Source organism: Oryza sativa, chromosome 1 (assembly GCF_034140825.1).
Source record: "Oryza sativa Japonica Group chromosome 1, ASM3414082v1".
Taxonomy (NCBI): Eukaryota; Viridiplantae; Streptophyta; class Magnoliopsida; order Poales; family Poaceae; genus Oryza; species Oryza sativa.
Genome location: NC_089035.1, coordinates 32,573,461 through 32,590,090, shown reverse-complemented (window position 1 = coordinate 32,590,090; position 16,630 = coordinate 32,573,461). Strand labels below are relative to the sequence as shown.

Sequence of the window (16,630 nt, the reverse complement as noted above, 5' to 3'; positions counted from 1 at the left end):
ACAAGCTTTGGCTCAGGGATCCTCAGTCCGATCCCCCTTCCTTGCTAGGCATTGTCCTCCTTTTATACTCTAAGGGGATACCACATGTGCTGCGAGTGCTACCTAGGGAGAAGGGAAAATATTCTCTAAATTAATTACATGTCTTGTGCCTTAGCCCAGAATCTATCTGCACGTCGGTTGCTGCGCGGGGCCCATCAAATCATGCAGGGCGCCCTTGTCATTCGCCATTTAATGGATGAGGACTTCCGGGTTCTCGTTCACACCAGAAAACGGGAACCCGGGTCAGTTCAGAGTGGTTGGACCAGCTCTGATCGGGGTAAGAGGCTGTGAAGCCCCTCATCATTATGATGGGACGGGACGGAGCACGCCGCTCATCGCCTGACACACTGGCAGGGCAGGGGTACACAGTCGCCGTCACATCGGTCATTCAACCGGTCACAGACCGGTCAGATGCGCAGCACGTTGCATTACATGTGGCATGGCACGGTTGCATAGACCGCTTTAAATGCAGTTAGGTGGGCGTTAGGCGCGCCCACCTAACCCTGTACACGTGGGCTGATATGTGGAGGGGGTCGGGGCAGCTCGACCCCAAGCGAGGGCGGCCTCCTCCCTCTAGCTTGGAGGTGGCAGCCGCCACGCCACCCCGGGCTCGACCCCCCTCGGGGGAAGCCACGTGGGTTTGGAGGTGGCCCAACCCCAAGCTGGGAGGGGGCAGCCGCCGCAACACCCCGGGCTCGACCCCCCTCGGGGAGAGCCACGTGAGTTTGAGGGCGGCCTCCTCCCTCTAGCTGGGAGGGGGTAGCCGCCGCGCCACCCCGGGCTCGACCCCCCTCGGGGGGAGCCACGTGGGTTTGGGGGCGGCCCGACCCAAAGCTGGGAGGGGGCAGCCGCCGCAACACCCCGGGCTCGACCCCCCTCGGGGAGAGCCACGTGGGTTTGAGGGCGGCCTCCTCCCTCTAGCTGGGAGGGGGTAGCCACCGCTCCACCTCGGGCTTGATCCCCTCTCGCGGGGAGCCACGTGGGTTGGGGGAGTTGCCCGACCCCAAGCTGGGAGGGGGCAGCCGCTGCAACACCCCAGGCTCGACCCCCCTCGGGGAGAGCCACGTGGGTTTGAGGGCGGCCTCCTCCCTCTAGCTGGGAGGGGGTAACCACCGCTCCACCCCGGGCTTGATCCCCTCTCGCGGGGAGCCACGTGGGTTGGGGGGTTGCCCGACCCCAAGCTAGGAGGGGGCAGCCGCCGCAACACCCCGGGCTCGACCCCCCTCGGGGAGAGCCACGTGGGTTTGAGGGCGGCCTCCTCCCTCTAGCTGGGAGGGGGTTGCCACCGCTCCACCCCGGGTTTGATCCCCCCTCGTGGGGAGCCACGTGGGTTTGAGGGTGGCCTCCTCCCTCTAGACGTGATACCCCTGGGCCCATATCACCGACAGCAACGCTTGCTTCAACTTGAATATAATATTGAACTTAACTGGGAAGTTCTAGCCACAACGATACAAAGCTTGACAAAACTTACTTTTCGCTGGAGATCAAACTTAACCGATTCAGCCCTGCTCGAAAGTAAGAACTCGCCGGAATAAAAGGCGGCGATGCGCTGAAGGTAATTGTATTGATATGTGAAGATGTCTTACAAAGATCTCAGGTGTACATATTTATACCCTCGGATTGATACAAGTTCTAATTGAATACGATACTAAGACTTCCTAATAAATGAAACTGTCTTGTCATGGTCTTCACAATTTCTCTTTAAATTCAGCTTGATCTGGATAAACTTTCTTCTACCAATTGGCTTATTTTCTTTAACCGAGTCCACTGGTGAATCATACCAAAATTTAACGTTAACGTCTTTATAGTGGAGCTGGATAGAATGATCTGAAGATGAGGTGGAATTGTTGAGACGCTTCACAACTCTACTCCGCTCCAGACTTGGTTACTGGATTTAGACCTCTGGGTTGATATCGCTCTCATTATGTATCATGAAATCTGTTGCGAGGTTTGGGGTTGCTAGTGTGTATAGAACGTACAAAAAATTATTTAGACGAACATGTGCAGAAACCGACCTTAGCTCAGTTGGTAGAGCGGAGGACTGTAGTATGTGCAGATTAATCCTTAGGTCGCTGGTTCGAATCCGGCAGGTCGGAATTATTTTTTTTTCTTTTTTTTTCTTTTTAGTCCTTCCAAGTGAAACCTAAGTTCCCCTCTTCTCTGTTGTCTTCAATTTGAGATGTGTTATTATTATTATTTTTCCTGAGACCTTTATTTTTCCTATTCTTTTTGGAGGAGGAGAACAATGACTTCGATGAGAGTTACGATTTGAACTCGTCCTAGCGCATGTTGCTAAAAAAAGCTTTAAAGACGCGAATTTGATTCCAGCAACTCCAGCAATTCGTATACCGATTCTGAATAAACTCGAGCCCTGTTGCTCTCGATCCAATTATGTACTACAAGGGAAACCAAGTCATTCTAGAAAAACATTACACAACACCAAGTGGAATCGCATGTTTGACCAGCAATTCCAATCTTTTGCACACCCTACTTCCAATTTTCTACTGTGCTATCGTGCGAGTACAATTCACGCTCCATGTATCGTGCCAGCCGACGCCGCCTCGTCGTCGTCATCAAAAACCGGGAGAGTAAACTTGTAGCGCCCGCTGGTTATTCTGATTGATTATTCCGAATCAGATGCATGTTAGCTTCTCGACTCGTGGATGTCGCTTTCAGCTCATCTGCTACGATGCTGCGCCTTTGAAGACGAGGAACCTGAGCGCCCCCAGCTTGAAGTAGATGAAGCTTCCCTTGCTGTGCGTGAAGTAGCAGCCGAAGCTGGCGCCCACCACGCACTGCCATCCCGGCCCGTGGATCATGTCAAACTCCTGCGCATATGCAGCAAAGCCATTCAATCCAAGTGTTGCCAGGGGTGAAATTCAGGTTGATTGATCTACGGTCTCAGATTTCAGTCTTTTCAGATGAATGCAGAAAACTGAAAACAAGAACTTTGCTCTTGGATTGACCAATTAAAGTAGCTAAGGATTGGTGCGAATGGTAGTGATTACCGACCTTCTTGATGTGAGCGGCGATGCTCCGGCAGTCGAGGACGTCGAAGCGGTCGAGGGCCTTGTACGCCGCCGACATCGCCTGCAGCTGCATCTTCACCGGCATGTCGGTGTCCTCCACCATCGCCTTCCCTTCCAACATGGTGGTCGTCTCTTGTGACTCCTTCCTGCCCAGCCTTCTCTGTTGCAATGCTCGAAATGAATGCACAAAGATGAGAGCAAAATGCTGCGTCTCTCGTCCCTTTTTATAGGACGGATGGATGCGTGAATGCGTCCATGTCGACGTGACGTGCGAACGACCCAGCCTGGACGAGTTCCCGGAATCCGGATGGATCGGGCACTAGAGGCACAGATTCAATTGCTGGGTGCTCCCGTCCGGTTGTGAAACTGGAAACAGTGGGTGTTTCCGTGTTGGATATTTTTCCGCTACCAGTTTTTTTTTTCCATCTCGTTTTTCTCATTCTTTTTATCGTAGTGGGGCTCTTTGTTTTTTTGGATGAGCTGGTCGTGTGGATTTCGGTGTCTGGGTTTAATATGGAGAACATGGTATGTGATTGGAACTTCAAATGGGGAACTCAGCAGATAGGAGAAGTTCGATAAGTTAATTGCTTGCTTTTTGGTTCCTATCGTCCTATCCGTGTTGAGTTCTCCACGTAAGCGTGACTGCGTGAGCGTGGAGAAGTCTTCCGGCTGATCTGATCTGGGAAGTAGTATTAAATAGATATATGTGCTTGGCTTAATCGTAACATGTGATAATTATGCGTGGTAGGATCCTGATCCATGGGGTACAGATATGTGCAGGATTATTTTTATTCATTTATAGTTGATCTTGCAGTTCGAATTGATCCATTTAATCCTACCTGGCAGGAGTTAAGTTTGAGCAAAGATTGTAGTGCTGGTCTAACTGCCTTATCAGGGCATCTATAGTCAACCTGCAATGCGTGAATTGTTATCTTATACGGATAAGGGCACCACGCTGTCTTTTTTTACTTTTACTAGCTGAATACCCACACATTGCAACAGAAGTTTAAAAAAGAAAATCTTATCATACACATTTTAGATACTCTAAACAAATTATCTCTATAATTTTCTCTAATCATCTAAGCTGCTTTTGCCATCACTTTTATATGAGAATTTGGAAGGCACGTACACCCTGACAACAAGAACGACCCCCCTTGTCAGGGAGTTGATGGTGGTGGTCGGTGGTAGATTCACCGCTCATCACCACCATTAGAGCTTTTTTAAAATTGTATATATTATTTATATTATAAAATATGTAGCTTTTTTATACTTTAATTTACACCTATAGTTTTGTGCTAAATTTGATATTTAATTTATAGTTTTACGACATACCACCTTAAATAGTTTTTTGTCAAAAACTTAAAAAGTAAGATCAAACTATCCCTAATTTTACGAAAATTACTTTTTTTTTCTTACCTCCGATTTTCCTGAGATCCGACAGGCAGGCCGCCGTGATCTCACAGGACTCACAGCGCGTCCCAAGGCTACAACGGCTGAGACGATCCGCCAACCAACGATTAATTTCCGGCAGCCCAGGAGCGGAGGAGCCCTGCCCAGCCGCTAGCCTGACGACACGCCGAAAACCGATGGCTGCCCCGGCGGGACCTCATGTCCAGGAGGCAGAAACCGCCCGATGCCACCACTCTCCTGTCCAACTGGGCCCAACGCGTCGCGCCCGCAGATCTATGGGCCGCCCCCACCCACACCGTATCGAAGAGGTGCAGCGCCAGCCTGCCGCCGCTGGCGCAACACCACACGGGCACGCGCCGCACAGCGAAAGCCGGATTCTCCACCACGACGTCCCCCACAACCGCGCACCAGCCTTCCGGTGCGCTTCTCGTGGTCAGGACTAGTCAGGCACCGCGCTCTCTCTGTGCCGGGCGCTCGCTACAGGGAGAGTGTAGCGGAGGCGTGCGCGTTCCACTGTTCAAGGACGGACGGCTTCGTTCCCTCTCCCTTTCACAAGGTCGGCTCTCTTTTGATCGAGGAAGCAGATCATTTCTGCAACGGGACAGAGTGCGCGGCTACTTTCACCTCACCAGCATAAGCACAACAAAATCAACGAATGAAATAATGGCCAACTAGAAGAACATCTACATTGCCTCTGCTCAGCATTCTGAGTTCTTTCTGACACAGACACAAACGATTCGATCGCGCATCAGCGACGAAATCCCCGTTTCCCTCAAACTTCTCCCCGTGCTGGTTTTAAGACGGAGGGAAGAAGCGGTTGAGGTTGAAGGGCAGGCTGTAGAACTCCTCGCTCCTGGCGTCCCCCTTGAACGACCGGAACGGTACCCACCATGGCATCCCCCGGTCCTTGGCCGCGTTTTTCACCTCCAGCGTGTTGTCCAGGAAGACGGCCACGATCAGTCCGACCGTCGGAGGCGATGAGAAGATAGTGTTGATGTAGTCGTTGAACTGCATTATACAGCACACAAAAGTTAGTACCTGTAATTCCTAACTACGCTTCAGAAGAATCTCCACTGCAACTAGTATTATTGTAAGTAGAAATAATCTTAACCGTTGGATTTATGAGTTTTACTACCAGTGAAAAAAAACATTTTAGTAGAAATAATCTTAACCGTTGATGTCCCCATTGAATTAAAAAAGATAAACGATCTAAATATATTTTACTGACAGTTGTAAAACATCTCATTTATCTAATATCAAGTTGTCAACATGTTACTGTTGAATTTAGAAACGCAGAACAATTTGCTACATAGGTGAGCCATGAGGAAGGTGATAAAGAGGGACAAACCCATCCAGCTTTTGTGTGCGCAGGGCCACGCTGAGCGGCCATGCTGTACCGGAAAAAGTATTCGGGCACAGATAGGCCAAGAAAGATGGAGACACCGACGATAAAGAGGTTGCGCATGGAGTTCATGTTAGTAAACTGCAAGAAGGAGAGCCCCACTGCCGCTGAAAGTCAAACAAAGCAAATGTGTGAGACAAGAACAAAAACAGTGGCGTATTTACTCGCATCAGATGGCGCAGGGTAACCAACCAACTAGTCCAAACAAGACGCAGTACACGGCCGCAAAGATGGTAAATGGGATGGAAGCAAACAATGCTCCAAATTTTCCTGCGCCAGATGGAAAAAGGAGAATTCAGGAAAACTGAGCTAACATTGGGCATGATCTGCACACAGTTAAATTACTGTCCTATCAACAAATTACTCACCTAGCATGGAGAAGAAGATCATGAAGCCGGCAGAGATCTGTATAACTCGTCGGCTCCCGATCCTCGTTGATCCTAACAACCCGACATTCTCCCTGCATTGATCTTAACGTTATCAAGCTGGAAGTAACTCTTTGATAAAAAAAAATTCTGAAGTTCACTCACACTGACACGGTGGAGCCAGTACCCGTTCCAAATAGCCCATCAAGAAGGATACCAATTCCCTGTTGTTTATGGAGTATCAACTTAATTACAGCTCTGAACAACATTCAGGAGTAAAAAACAAGAAACAATAGGATGACTTAAATATCCACCTGCCACCCAATGCCTCTACTGAGGATATGTGCTGGAGGTGGAGTAGCACTTGCAAGCCGAGCCGCAGCTTTGTAAGAAGCCGTGGACTGTCCAAGACAGGCTTTGAGTTAAGTTCAAGGCTGCCACGCAAAGAAATGGCTCCTGAAGACGAGTTATGAGGGGCATTACCTCTACTAGCGATACCAGAACAGCAGATACCATACCAAAGGATTGACCGGCACTGAAAGTTGGTGCGCCCCATTGTAGTGGAAAAGGGATCTTAATCCTGGAGCAAGTCCCTATTGTTAGCACACACACACTAACTGAAGAATAAAATTATCCAAAAGGATCAACTGAAGAACTATCTTTCAGTAGGACAACTAAACTTTTCTGTGGGACCCATTTGTCACTGTTTGCGAGTCCTGTGACCCATCCAATGCAAAATGTACAAGGCTGTTGAGGCCCCAAAGGTTGAGCTTAGGCCTTTAGTCTTTTCTTTTTTATCTATTGATCATAACTTTAAAGTCACGATCAAGTCTCACTTCTAGGTGACTGAACACCTATACAATCAACTAAATCTGGTTAAACTAAGAAACTTTGACATAGAGCATGTAGTGCAAAGAAGAGCTTAGCAACCAAAGTCCCATACTAAGGATAGCATAAAGCACATTAACACCGTAACCATTTTAGTTTACTTGGCACATTAAAGATATCACAAATTCGATGGGAAAATAAGCAGAGACAAACCATGGCGCGGAAGAGATGAGATTGGCACGGTCAGTGCGGCAGTTGATCTGAGTGACCTCAGGGCTATGCTTATACGCGCCACCTGCAGTGAGGATTTGAGCATAGGCCCAAACCAACGCGATGCAGATGAACAGGGAGAACCTCTCCAGTATTGGAATATCTCTTATCTGTACATTCTTCAGATACTGAAAAACATAATTGACAATGCACGAGTTAGACTCAACTTCAAATATGGTCACTAGCAAAAGAATTCGATCATTGGAGTTGCTTGCCAAACCTGAGAAAGCACGACAAACAGAATTAACATTGGAAGTCCAACCTCAACGCATCTCCCAACCTGACAGTAAAATCAAACAACAATGCAATGCAATGAACAATCTTTCCTGTCTGAAAAAAAATATACTGCATTGTATGTTCTGCTTGCGTGTCGAAAATGTGAGGCGTCAAATGAACAGCTCGTACCACAGGGAATCCTCTTTCGAAAAGGCCAAACCCGAGCAATGCAACCACTGGCGCCATCCCCAACGGGCTGAAGAATCTGAAAGGCAAAAGCAGCAACACCGCATGAGACCATGACCCATCAGTATGGGAGCGTAGGCACTGTCGAAACTGAATCTGACATGCACACGCACGTAACCAGCAGCATCCATCCATGTGTTGTTCTAACGTAGTACTAGGAGGAGTTGAAGGGCAAACCTGGAGAAAATGCCCCACAGCTGGCTGTAGCCGAGGATGATCTGAATGCTGGAGGACACGATGAGTGCCCCCTGTATCGCCCTCATGGTCTGAAGGAACCTCTGCTCAGAGAGAGAGAGAGAGAGAGAGATGAACAGCAGATGATTGTGATCAGACACGCCTAATCTAAAACAGTAGAGGCGATTGGACGGATGGATGGACAGAAAGAAGAGCGTCCGCCTGCTCTGCTTACCTCGTGGTCGTCGGGTATGGCGGCGAGCGATGAGTCCTGTATGATGGCCATTATCGGGACCACGAACGCGTAGGATCCGCCGATCACCGTGGGCAGGCGCGTCCCGAACAGCGACTGCAGCAGCGTGTTGATGCCGGTGACGAACAGCAGCGTCTGCACCACCCTCACCCTGTCCCCCTGCGACAGCAGAAAGCAGAAAAGTGAGTTCTCAAACCATGGGTGGTGGCGAATGGATTGGGGGAAATCAACAAGAGTGCGGCCGCGGCGGCGCTCACGTCGCTCCCGCCCATCATGGGCACCAGCACCGCCGGGATCATCACCGCCGTGCCCAGCGCCAGGATGTAGTGCTGGAATCCCAGTATGATCGCCTCCCCTGAAACAGCAAAAATCCAAGACGTGGATTCAGAATGCGAAATCCCGAGCAGGAAAAAATGCAATGCAGCCGCCGCCGCTTCGGCTCTCACGCACCCCAGGGAGGGTTGGAGTCGATGCAGTACTCGAACCCCTGCAGCTGCTCCATGGGCGGGTAGCTGATCTCTTCCGGCTTCACCTCAGCCATCGTCGCCGCACCACCACCCTCTTCTTTGCCCGTCAGGATCCCGCCGCCGAGCAATGAAAACACACGGGAACAGGAAAACACACGGGTTCCTCGCTTATGTAGGCGCCGCTGCGTGCTCTCTCCTTGGCCTCTCTCTCGAGAAGGCTTCTGGAGCCAGCCAGGTGGGGGCTTATTCAGCGTACGCGCTCCGGCACGGCACACGGCAGCGTCCCCCTTCCGCAGGGGGGGAGATCAGGACGAAATCTGTTGGAGAAAAAGCCGCGAGAGAGGATGGCTCGTCTGCGTGAGAGAGGGAGGCAGCGCAAAGAGCAAATTCGCACTCTCGCCGGCGCGGCTACTGTTCACTCTCACACTCGTTCGTCAGCCTTGGTCCTCACACTCGCTCACTGGGGCCGTTTGTCGTCGTGGTGCTTTCTTCTTCTCTCCCTTTTGCTTCTCCATTTTTTCCCCCTTTTATCCGTGTTTCGAGTGCTTCTTCCCTCCTTCCGGGAAACTGAACTGGCCGTTGGCTTTTTTGGTGTGACCGAATTGCCCCTCCGCCACTCACCAGTTTCCCCTTCGTGCATTAACTACTCCCTACGACTAGCCGTTCTTTTTTTTTTTTCCTAATCCTGCGAGTAAAACACGCTGCTGTTTCTTCGTTTTGTTTTAGTTTACCGAAGATGCTACACTTTCTTACTCTAATAATCCTAGGACAAATTGCAAATCTGGAACATCTTTCTTTCACCTGATTTTTTAGTAGAAGTCCAAAAATATGTTCATCTCCACCCACTTGACCTGTTTAGTTAAAAAAAACTTTCCCACAAACATCATATTAAATTTTTGAATACATGTATGAAGTATTAAATATAGATAAAAATAAAAACTAATTGCACAATTTGCATTTAAATCGCGAGACGAATCTTTTGAGCCTAATGAGTCCCTGATTAGCCATAAGTGCTACAGTAACCTGCATGTGCTAATGACGTATTAATTAGACTCAGAAGATTCGTCTCGCGGTTTCCAGACGAGTTATGAAATTAGTTTTTTCTTTCGTAACCTAAAACCCCTTCCAACATCCGGTCAAATGTTTAATGTGACACTTTCCGTTTCACCAACTTAAACGGGCCCTTACTTGGACGCTGATTACACACTACAGTGAACGTTTTCTACCGTACCGTAAACCCGATGTGACATGACAGAGTCCTTCGGACCAAGGGCAACATCCTTTCGTGATCATTGAGGCGGCAAAGGCAAATGGCAAAGACTCACCAGAACCACCAGAAGACCATTGCGGGTTTTGCATTGCGAGTAGTGCAGGTAGCGGTCGGAACATGTTGCTGGTTTCCGATTTAACGGACGGGACGAATGCCCAATTAGATACCCACACCACCACCTGACAGTCTGGTCCAAGTACAGGGGATGTTTGTAGTTTTCCGCTTCTGAAAAATGGTTGCCTCGTCAGCCTGCCTGCCCTGCCTCGTGCCCCGCTTGACTCGCAGTCGCCATAGGCAACAGATTATTGAGGAGAGCGCAAGAGTTGAGAACTTGAGAAGTGGGGGGTGGGGGGCAAGGAAAGTTACCGTTGGGTGCCGTTCTGTTCTGCCTGCGTCTGCGTGCGAGGCGATGATTGCATCGGACGGTGAGAGAGAGAGAGAGGGAAGGGGGGGGGGGGGGGGGGGCGGACCGGCGGCTCCGGCTGGGCCCCGCGAGCCAGTCCGTAGGAAAGCGATCAGAGATGATGCCCCTGCGCGACCCCTGCACGGACTCCGACGCGGTGCATCGCGACGCTGCTGCTGCTGCTCCTACTAGCTGCTTGTGCTACCCACCGGTGGTACTGGTACGTGCTACTACTTGCCTGCAGTGGCAATGCGGCATGGGCGCACGGCCACCGGAGCGAAGCCGAGAGAGGGCTACTGCTCCCAATCAGCGGGTAATTTACTCCATTTTATTGCAGTAACTCTCGCCTCTGCTGGGGCCGGGCCAACGGGCTCCGCCATCGCTGCGACGATGCGTCGTCACTCTCCTCCTGCCAGATCTCTACGGATGGCGTGCTGTGGACTCTGGTGAATTCATGGTCATGGACATGCATGTCAGGTTGGTTAGCAGTGGTAATTAATGGTAGGGCGACGGTTGCCGTTCCCTTCCGGCCGGTTGGTGTGTTCGCCCCTTGTCTGCGGTGTTACTACTGCCAGTTCGTAGCGTGGTGGGGCCGTGGGGATGGTGCTGCTGCGGTTATTGCGGTGTTGATCACCGATAGACCGTTTGGGTCGCAAAGAGGATTACTACTAGCGTTAAACTGTTAAAAACGGCCGTAATGCGCCGTGAAAACTGATCTCTTGGTTGGTTGGTTGGGCTATTCAGTAAACTGTACTGGTATATTGGTGTACTGTACCATACTGTTTGGAGTAGATCCACAGCACTGTTGATAGCAGGGCCGCCCATCCGTGCCGTCCAGAGTCCAGACCGCACGGCTTCGGTCCTGAAAGGACAAGCATGGAAGTTGGAAGGCTGGCTAGCCTAGTAGCACTGGTATATTATGATGAGAGCAATTTTAACAGGTACGGAGTACTTCGCAGAAACCAGATACTAGTAGTAGTGTAGTAGGAGTATTTAATACAGCACCTTGAATACCGACGGGAAAGCGGAAATTTATTGAGTTTAAATCCGCCCAAAATCAAGAAAATGTCCTAAACATGGCAAGATGAGGTTAGTATGTCACCCTTGAGAAATGCCAATACGCCCAAAAAGCAGCTTATAGTAAAAATAGCAACACATAGGGAACACATTGTGTAAGCATGTTTTTTGGCCAATTCTTGAAGGTTTTTTTTTTCACATTATAAGGCTATGTAATTGAAAACCTCCAAATAGTACATCCTTAACTCAAAAGAAAAGGAGAGAAGCACTACGATCTTCTGTCTGACTTATGATCGCTTGTTTTCTTTTCTTCAGCTTCTTTCCTCTTTTGTTGCCTGAAAGTAAAATGATCAATGTTACGAACAACAGAGAGGGGTGCTGGAATTTATCAAGATAAAAGCTGCTCAAACAACTAACATAAAACCTATGTATAACAAATCTTCATATAGTTATCCTGTTGTTTTAATGGTTAAAAGTAAGATGTTTAAGTTACACAGAGTAACTGACGCATCAACCATACATTTTATGCACTGTAATTGATATTACCACTGCATCATAACAGTATGAAAAACATATGGATGTAGTTCTCTGAGACAAAATATTCATAGGGAAAACAATGGCACAGCTATGAACAGTTCAATTAGCTTTGGATTGCATTTCTGATTGGCACTGACAGCAAGATAATACAAAAAGGAATTGTATGCTAATAGACCGTGAGCATAGAGGCAAACCATCTGTTCCAAGTTCTGACAGCTGAAATAAGAGAACTTACGCAAAAGCAGCGTATCCAGCACCAACATTTGCTGAAGTTAGAAGCGCGGCTGCTGACAAATTATCAAGTCCACTTGGAGCCACAGGGTTCTTAATATCCCCATCAACCTAGTAATAAATAACAGAAAAGCAACAGTCAGTCCTGATGTACACTGCAGTATGTAAATATATTGGTTCAGGTTTAAAAACCTTATCCCATTTTGACTTCTTGTTTGGCCTAGCCTCTTTCTGTACGCCTTCTCCCGATATCGAAACCAATGGTGCACCAGCAGCAGCTGCTGCTGATACAGCAGCTGTAAAAGATGCAATGAGCACTGAAACATCCAAAATACAAAATTGACAGATTGGTATCATAATTTCGTTTGTATGTACTATACCTGCAATTTTCGGTATTGCCGCACTAATTGGAGCTTGTACTCCTCCAGTGATAAAGTCAACCTTTCCACTCTTTTTCTTCTCCAGTTCCTTTCTCTCAACTTCACGCTTCATATCAGCTTCTGTAGAAAATAGGAGGCTCGTCATGCCTAGGATATATTCTTGCGCAAGTCTTAGAAGAAATTTCTCAAGAAAGAACTAAAACATTCACTATTGACTCCACAGGCATAATATATGTATAAATAACTAATCTCCAAGTTCAGTTTATGAGTGAAGAACCACTTCGCGAGGTTGTCCTAGATCAACAATTCCCATCTCAACATAAGAGCGACCATTCACCAAATCATTTCAGAATTGTCCAATCATCTACTAGTTTATTTTGTATGCACATGTTGCTAACACAACAAATCAAGCACATTGCAAGAATTCCACCCTCCCCCCAGAATAGACGCAAGCTGCAGGTTTACAAGCATATCATAAAGAAGATTGGAAGTTACTTTGAGGTTTAAAAACACATCCTACATTCTTTTTTTTTCCCAAGTGAAGCTGTATTCTAATGTTCAATTGTTTGTCAAAATTGCACTATATAATCCACAAGTACAGCATAATGGATAAACCTCGACTATAACATACCGATCTCATCATAGTAATCGCTTCTATCGTACCCATAAGGATCAAAAACATCTTTACTGAAGCAGGTCCCTATCTGGTCAATTTCTTGGTACCGCACAGCATGCTGCAAAAAGTCTGGATTCCTGTAGTCCTTTCTATTGCGCACTTCAGAATTGAAGCTCTTTCCAGCCCTTTTGTACGCAAGGAACTTGTTGATCTTTTGCTGTATCCAAAGCATTGGAACATAAATAAATGTTTAATGCAATAGCCAAATAAATAGATTGTATGGATGTGCATTCTAATTTCTAAGCAGTATGCATGTCATGTGAAAGGCCATGCTGTTGCAGTGTGTTTACAGGACTTGAAAAGAGAAGCATATGTCAAACTAAAAACAACAGAAGGGCTTCAAAATATCGACCTTTTGTTCAGAAATAATAATTACAAATGAGCAAGAGTCATTAGCTAGATAAACAAATTTACAAGCATGTAATAAATCAAAAGGAGAACAACGCATACAGCTATGGCACAGCCAGATCTCAATAATACCATGAAAAATGCATGAAATGGTTTCTGGGGTATGGCTTATGTGAGCAGGAGAACAAATTTATTCTAGACAATGGAGTTTATTAAATCCAAAGGATAGTAATATGGTCCCAAGGGAGAACAATGTTCTGCATAAAAATGTGATAATTTTTTTACATGGAAGTAGAACATGTAGGAAATATTATTTTATTAAGAAGGAAACCTGTAGTGCTGCAGAACATTTTGCAGTCACAGGAGGAGGAAGGAAACGACTCAGAGGATCATCATTCTGCATGTTATCAGCAGCTTCTTCCACCTGAACATCTTCCATTTCTGCTCCAGTTACACTCATTGCTGCAGCTGCCCCTACTTGATTCTGTTCAGGTGCATCGTTCTGCTGAGACATTTCTGATCGTATATTTGGGGTCAGTATGTGAACAATACCTGAGAGAGTCTTTTCTTCATAATTCCCTATAGGAGAGGGATAAAATATAAATTAGATTATATCTAGATTGCAAATTTAGAGGTTATAATAATTCAGTTTCATCGAAAAGGTAAAACGAGACCACTAACTCACCAAAATGTTTTCTAGAATGGCCAGAAACATAATATATAATCACCAAAGGAAATAAATCTGTCATGATATTAAGAGTTTCGTCCATGGATGAACAAAAGAAATGCATGCATTCTTGTTCTGCACATAACATTTTGGTACTGACTACTAACACACGACTACAAATGCAAAAGATCTTGAGGCATGTTATTGTGGTATATCTGTAAAACAAGGTTCATTCTTTGTATTTTGGAACCTACATGTTTCTGGCTGAGGTAATTAGCAAATAATGCATAGCCTGATTATGTGAAAACAAAATATCTCAAACATTTATTATTTTCAAGTGTTTGTCTATGTTTTCAGCTCTCCACCTTTCTTGGATATGGTTGTCAACTACAAGTAAACAAACCATTTGAGCACAAACATGTTTTCTGATATGTGCTCTGTCATTGATGACATATCCTAAATAGTGCTAACGTTGTGATAAATCTCTACTATTATAAAAATTGAAGATGTTTTTGCCGGTACTTTGGTACATCATCCGTGTATGAGTCGGTTTTCAAGTTCGTTCGCTTTTGGAAATACAAATCCGTATTTGAGTCGGTTTTTAAGTTTGTTCGCTTTTGGAAATACAAAAGGAATTGTATAGGAAATCTCTTTAAAAAACTCGCATGCTACTTGAGATGGTCGGATTCCTAATTGCAGCTCATGATTTTCTAATAAAATATATATATCCAAGCGAATTTAACAGTGAATTTCATCTTAAATAAACCATATAACAATAATAAGATTAAAATAGCCTTCACCCGTTGCAACGCACGGGCATTTTTTCTAGTTGATACTAAATTACATAACCGTCAATACCGAGTATGCGACTGATCATAAATCCTTAAAATCACAATTTCTGCATACTAGCTGGACATCTCGATTTGCACTAGATATTAGCACGGTATGCTGAACATAGCACAATACAACAAATACAGCAGGCTAAGAGCTTACCCTCAGCAACCTGAGCATCCAAACCCGATCTGTCTATGCCATTGATCTCCCCATCCTGCAACCAGACCATAACAACATCAATTCAGGAAAGTTGGAAACTCCAAGCAGCATCACTAAACATATACGTTGCTAGCTCTACCTCCTGCTCCGGCGACATGGCCGTTTCGTCATGAGCGTAGTCCACGATAGCAAGCGGGCCACGCCGAGGGGGGCGCGGCAGGTCGGCCGGCGGCATGGCCGCGGCGGGGCGGAGCGGGGAGGGGGACGAAATCGCGAAGGGCGAGGACGAGCGGCGCGAAGGCAGCGGCGGGAGCCCCGGCGAGGGGTAGGGGCTGGCTAGGGTTCTGCGGCCGGCCGGATCCTCGGCGAGGGGAGGGGATGGGGGCGCCGAAGAAGCGGCAGCGTTGGGGTTAGGGTTTGAGCCCTCGCCTTCGGTCTGAGGTGACGGCGACGAGGAGGTTGCGGCGGCGGGCGGCGAAGGGGGTCTGGGCTCGTCGCCGTCATCCTCTTCCTCGTCGTCGTTGTACATGGAGAAGAGAGCGGCTACTGCCTTGGTGTCGGACGCCATGGCGAGGCGTAGAGGGGGTGGGGGTCGAGGCGAGAGGTTAGATTTGGCGATTTGGGGAGACCGGAGAAGACGAGTCCGACCGTGAAGGATTCGCGAATGAAACAGCCGCCGTATGGGTTCTCTTACAGGAGCTTCAAGTTGGTGATTTGTGGGTTCGAACAGAACGGGCCGGTTGATGACGATGGATGGGCCTTGAATCTTCATGGCGTCATGGCCTTGAATCTTTATCTTCATCTTCATATTCAGGAAATTCATTGATGGTACGATTCAATGGAACGAACCAAAACTTGATAAATTTTAGAGGAATTTTGGAGGACTTGATTCCTATGAGATACATTTCTATATAGTTATTTGGGATAAAGGAATGATCTTCTAGGGTTTCTTTGAAATTTCTATAGAATGAACCATTTTATAGGAATTTTGGAGAAAAAAGTAGCATGAGGTTTCTTCCCATGATATAAAGTTCCTGTCCATACTTTTTTAGGTTGTGTTCGGTAGCCTGTGTTCCCAACCCATCTCTCTCGTTTTTCGCGCGATGCTTTTCAAACTTCTAAATGACATGTTTTTTTTCAATAAAGAATTATATAGGAAAGTTGCTTAAAAATCATATTAATCTATTTTTCAGGTTAGTCTTAGCTAATACTACCTCCGTTCCAAAATACTTGTCGCTTTGAATTTTTGTTTGTAACTTTTGATCATCTGTCTTATTCAAAAAATTATAGAATTATTATTTATTTTGTTTGTGACTTGCTTTATTATCAAAAGCATTTTGAGTATTACTTATCTATTTTTATATTTGCACCAATTTTTTCAAATAAGACAAATGGTTAAACGTTACAAA

At 46.8% G+C, this 16,630-nt stretch overlaps 3 protein-coding genes and 1 non-coding gene across 5 annotated transcripts; 1 reads left to right on the top strand and 3 right to left on the bottom strand.

Moving 5' to 3' along the window:
• Positions 1 to 2,049: 2,049 nt before the first annotated feature.
• TRNAY-GUA (transfer RNA tyrosine (anticodon GUA)) lies at positions 2,050 to 2,135 on the top strand. Its single transcript is given in 2 exon segments — positions 2,050 to 2,086; positions 2,100 to 2,135. It is a non-coding gene; the product is annotated as a tRNA-Tyr (tRNA).
• Positions 2,136 to 2,371: 236 nt separating this feature from the next.
• LOC4325617 (uncharacterized) lies at positions 2,372 to 3,261 on the bottom strand. The gene is made up of 2 exons (XM_015773120.3): positions 3,052 to 3,261; positions 2,372 to 2,867 (listed from the first exon to the last, which is right to left on the bottom strand). The coding sequence occupies exons 1-2, from the start codon at positions 3,187 to 3,189 to the stop codon at positions 2,724 to 2,726; spliced, it is 282 nt and encodes a 93-aa protein (XP_015628606.1). The 5' UTR covers positions 3,190 to 3,261; the 3' UTR covers positions 2,372 to 2,723.
• A 1,878-nt stretch (positions 3,262 to 5,139) lies between these two features.
• On the bottom strand, positions 5,140 to 9,199 carry LOC4325616 (nucleobase-ascorbate transporter 2). Its single transcript, XM_015761412.3, has 14 exons — positions 8,683 to 9,199; positions 8,490 to 8,587; positions 8,215 to 8,391; positions 7,983 to 8,083; positions 7,749 to 7,824; positions 7,564 to 7,623; positions 7,287 to 7,471; positions 6,729 to 6,825; positions 6,560 to 6,646; positions 6,411 to 6,469; positions 6,249 to 6,340; positions 6,073 to 6,150; positions 5,827 to 5,987; positions 5,140 to 5,486 (listed from the first exon to the last, which is right to left on the bottom strand). The coding sequence occupies exons 1-14, from the start codon at positions 8,771 to 8,773 to the stop codon at positions 5,274 to 5,276; spliced, it is 1,575 nt and encodes a 524-aa protein (XP_015616898.1). The 5' UTR covers positions 8,774 to 9,199; the 3' UTR covers positions 5,140 to 5,273.
• A 2,291-nt stretch (positions 9,200 to 11,490) lies between these two features.
• Positions 11,491 to 15,896, bottom strand: LOC9270029 (uncharacterized). Of its 2 annotated transcripts, none has more exons than XM_015761424.3 (8): positions 15,361 to 15,896; positions 15,222 to 15,276; positions 13,893 to 14,140; positions 13,169 to 13,370; positions 12,538 to 12,657; positions 12,350 to 12,453; positions 12,162 to 12,268; positions 11,491 to 11,724 (listed from the first exon to the last, which is right to left on the bottom strand). In XM_015761424.3, exons 1-8 carry the CDS (start codon positions 15,787 to 15,789, stop codon positions 11,658 to 11,660), a joined length of 1,332 nt encoding a protein of 443 aa, XP_015616910.1. In that variant the 5' UTR covers positions 15,790 to 15,896; the 3' UTR covers positions 11,491 to 11,657. The 2 variants fall into 2 exon arrangements, with proteins under 2 accessions (XP_015616910.1, XP_015616918.1); XM_015761432.3 differs by having other exon boundaries at positions 13,893 to 14,077.
• Positions 15,897 to 16,630: the final 734 nt, after the last annotated feature.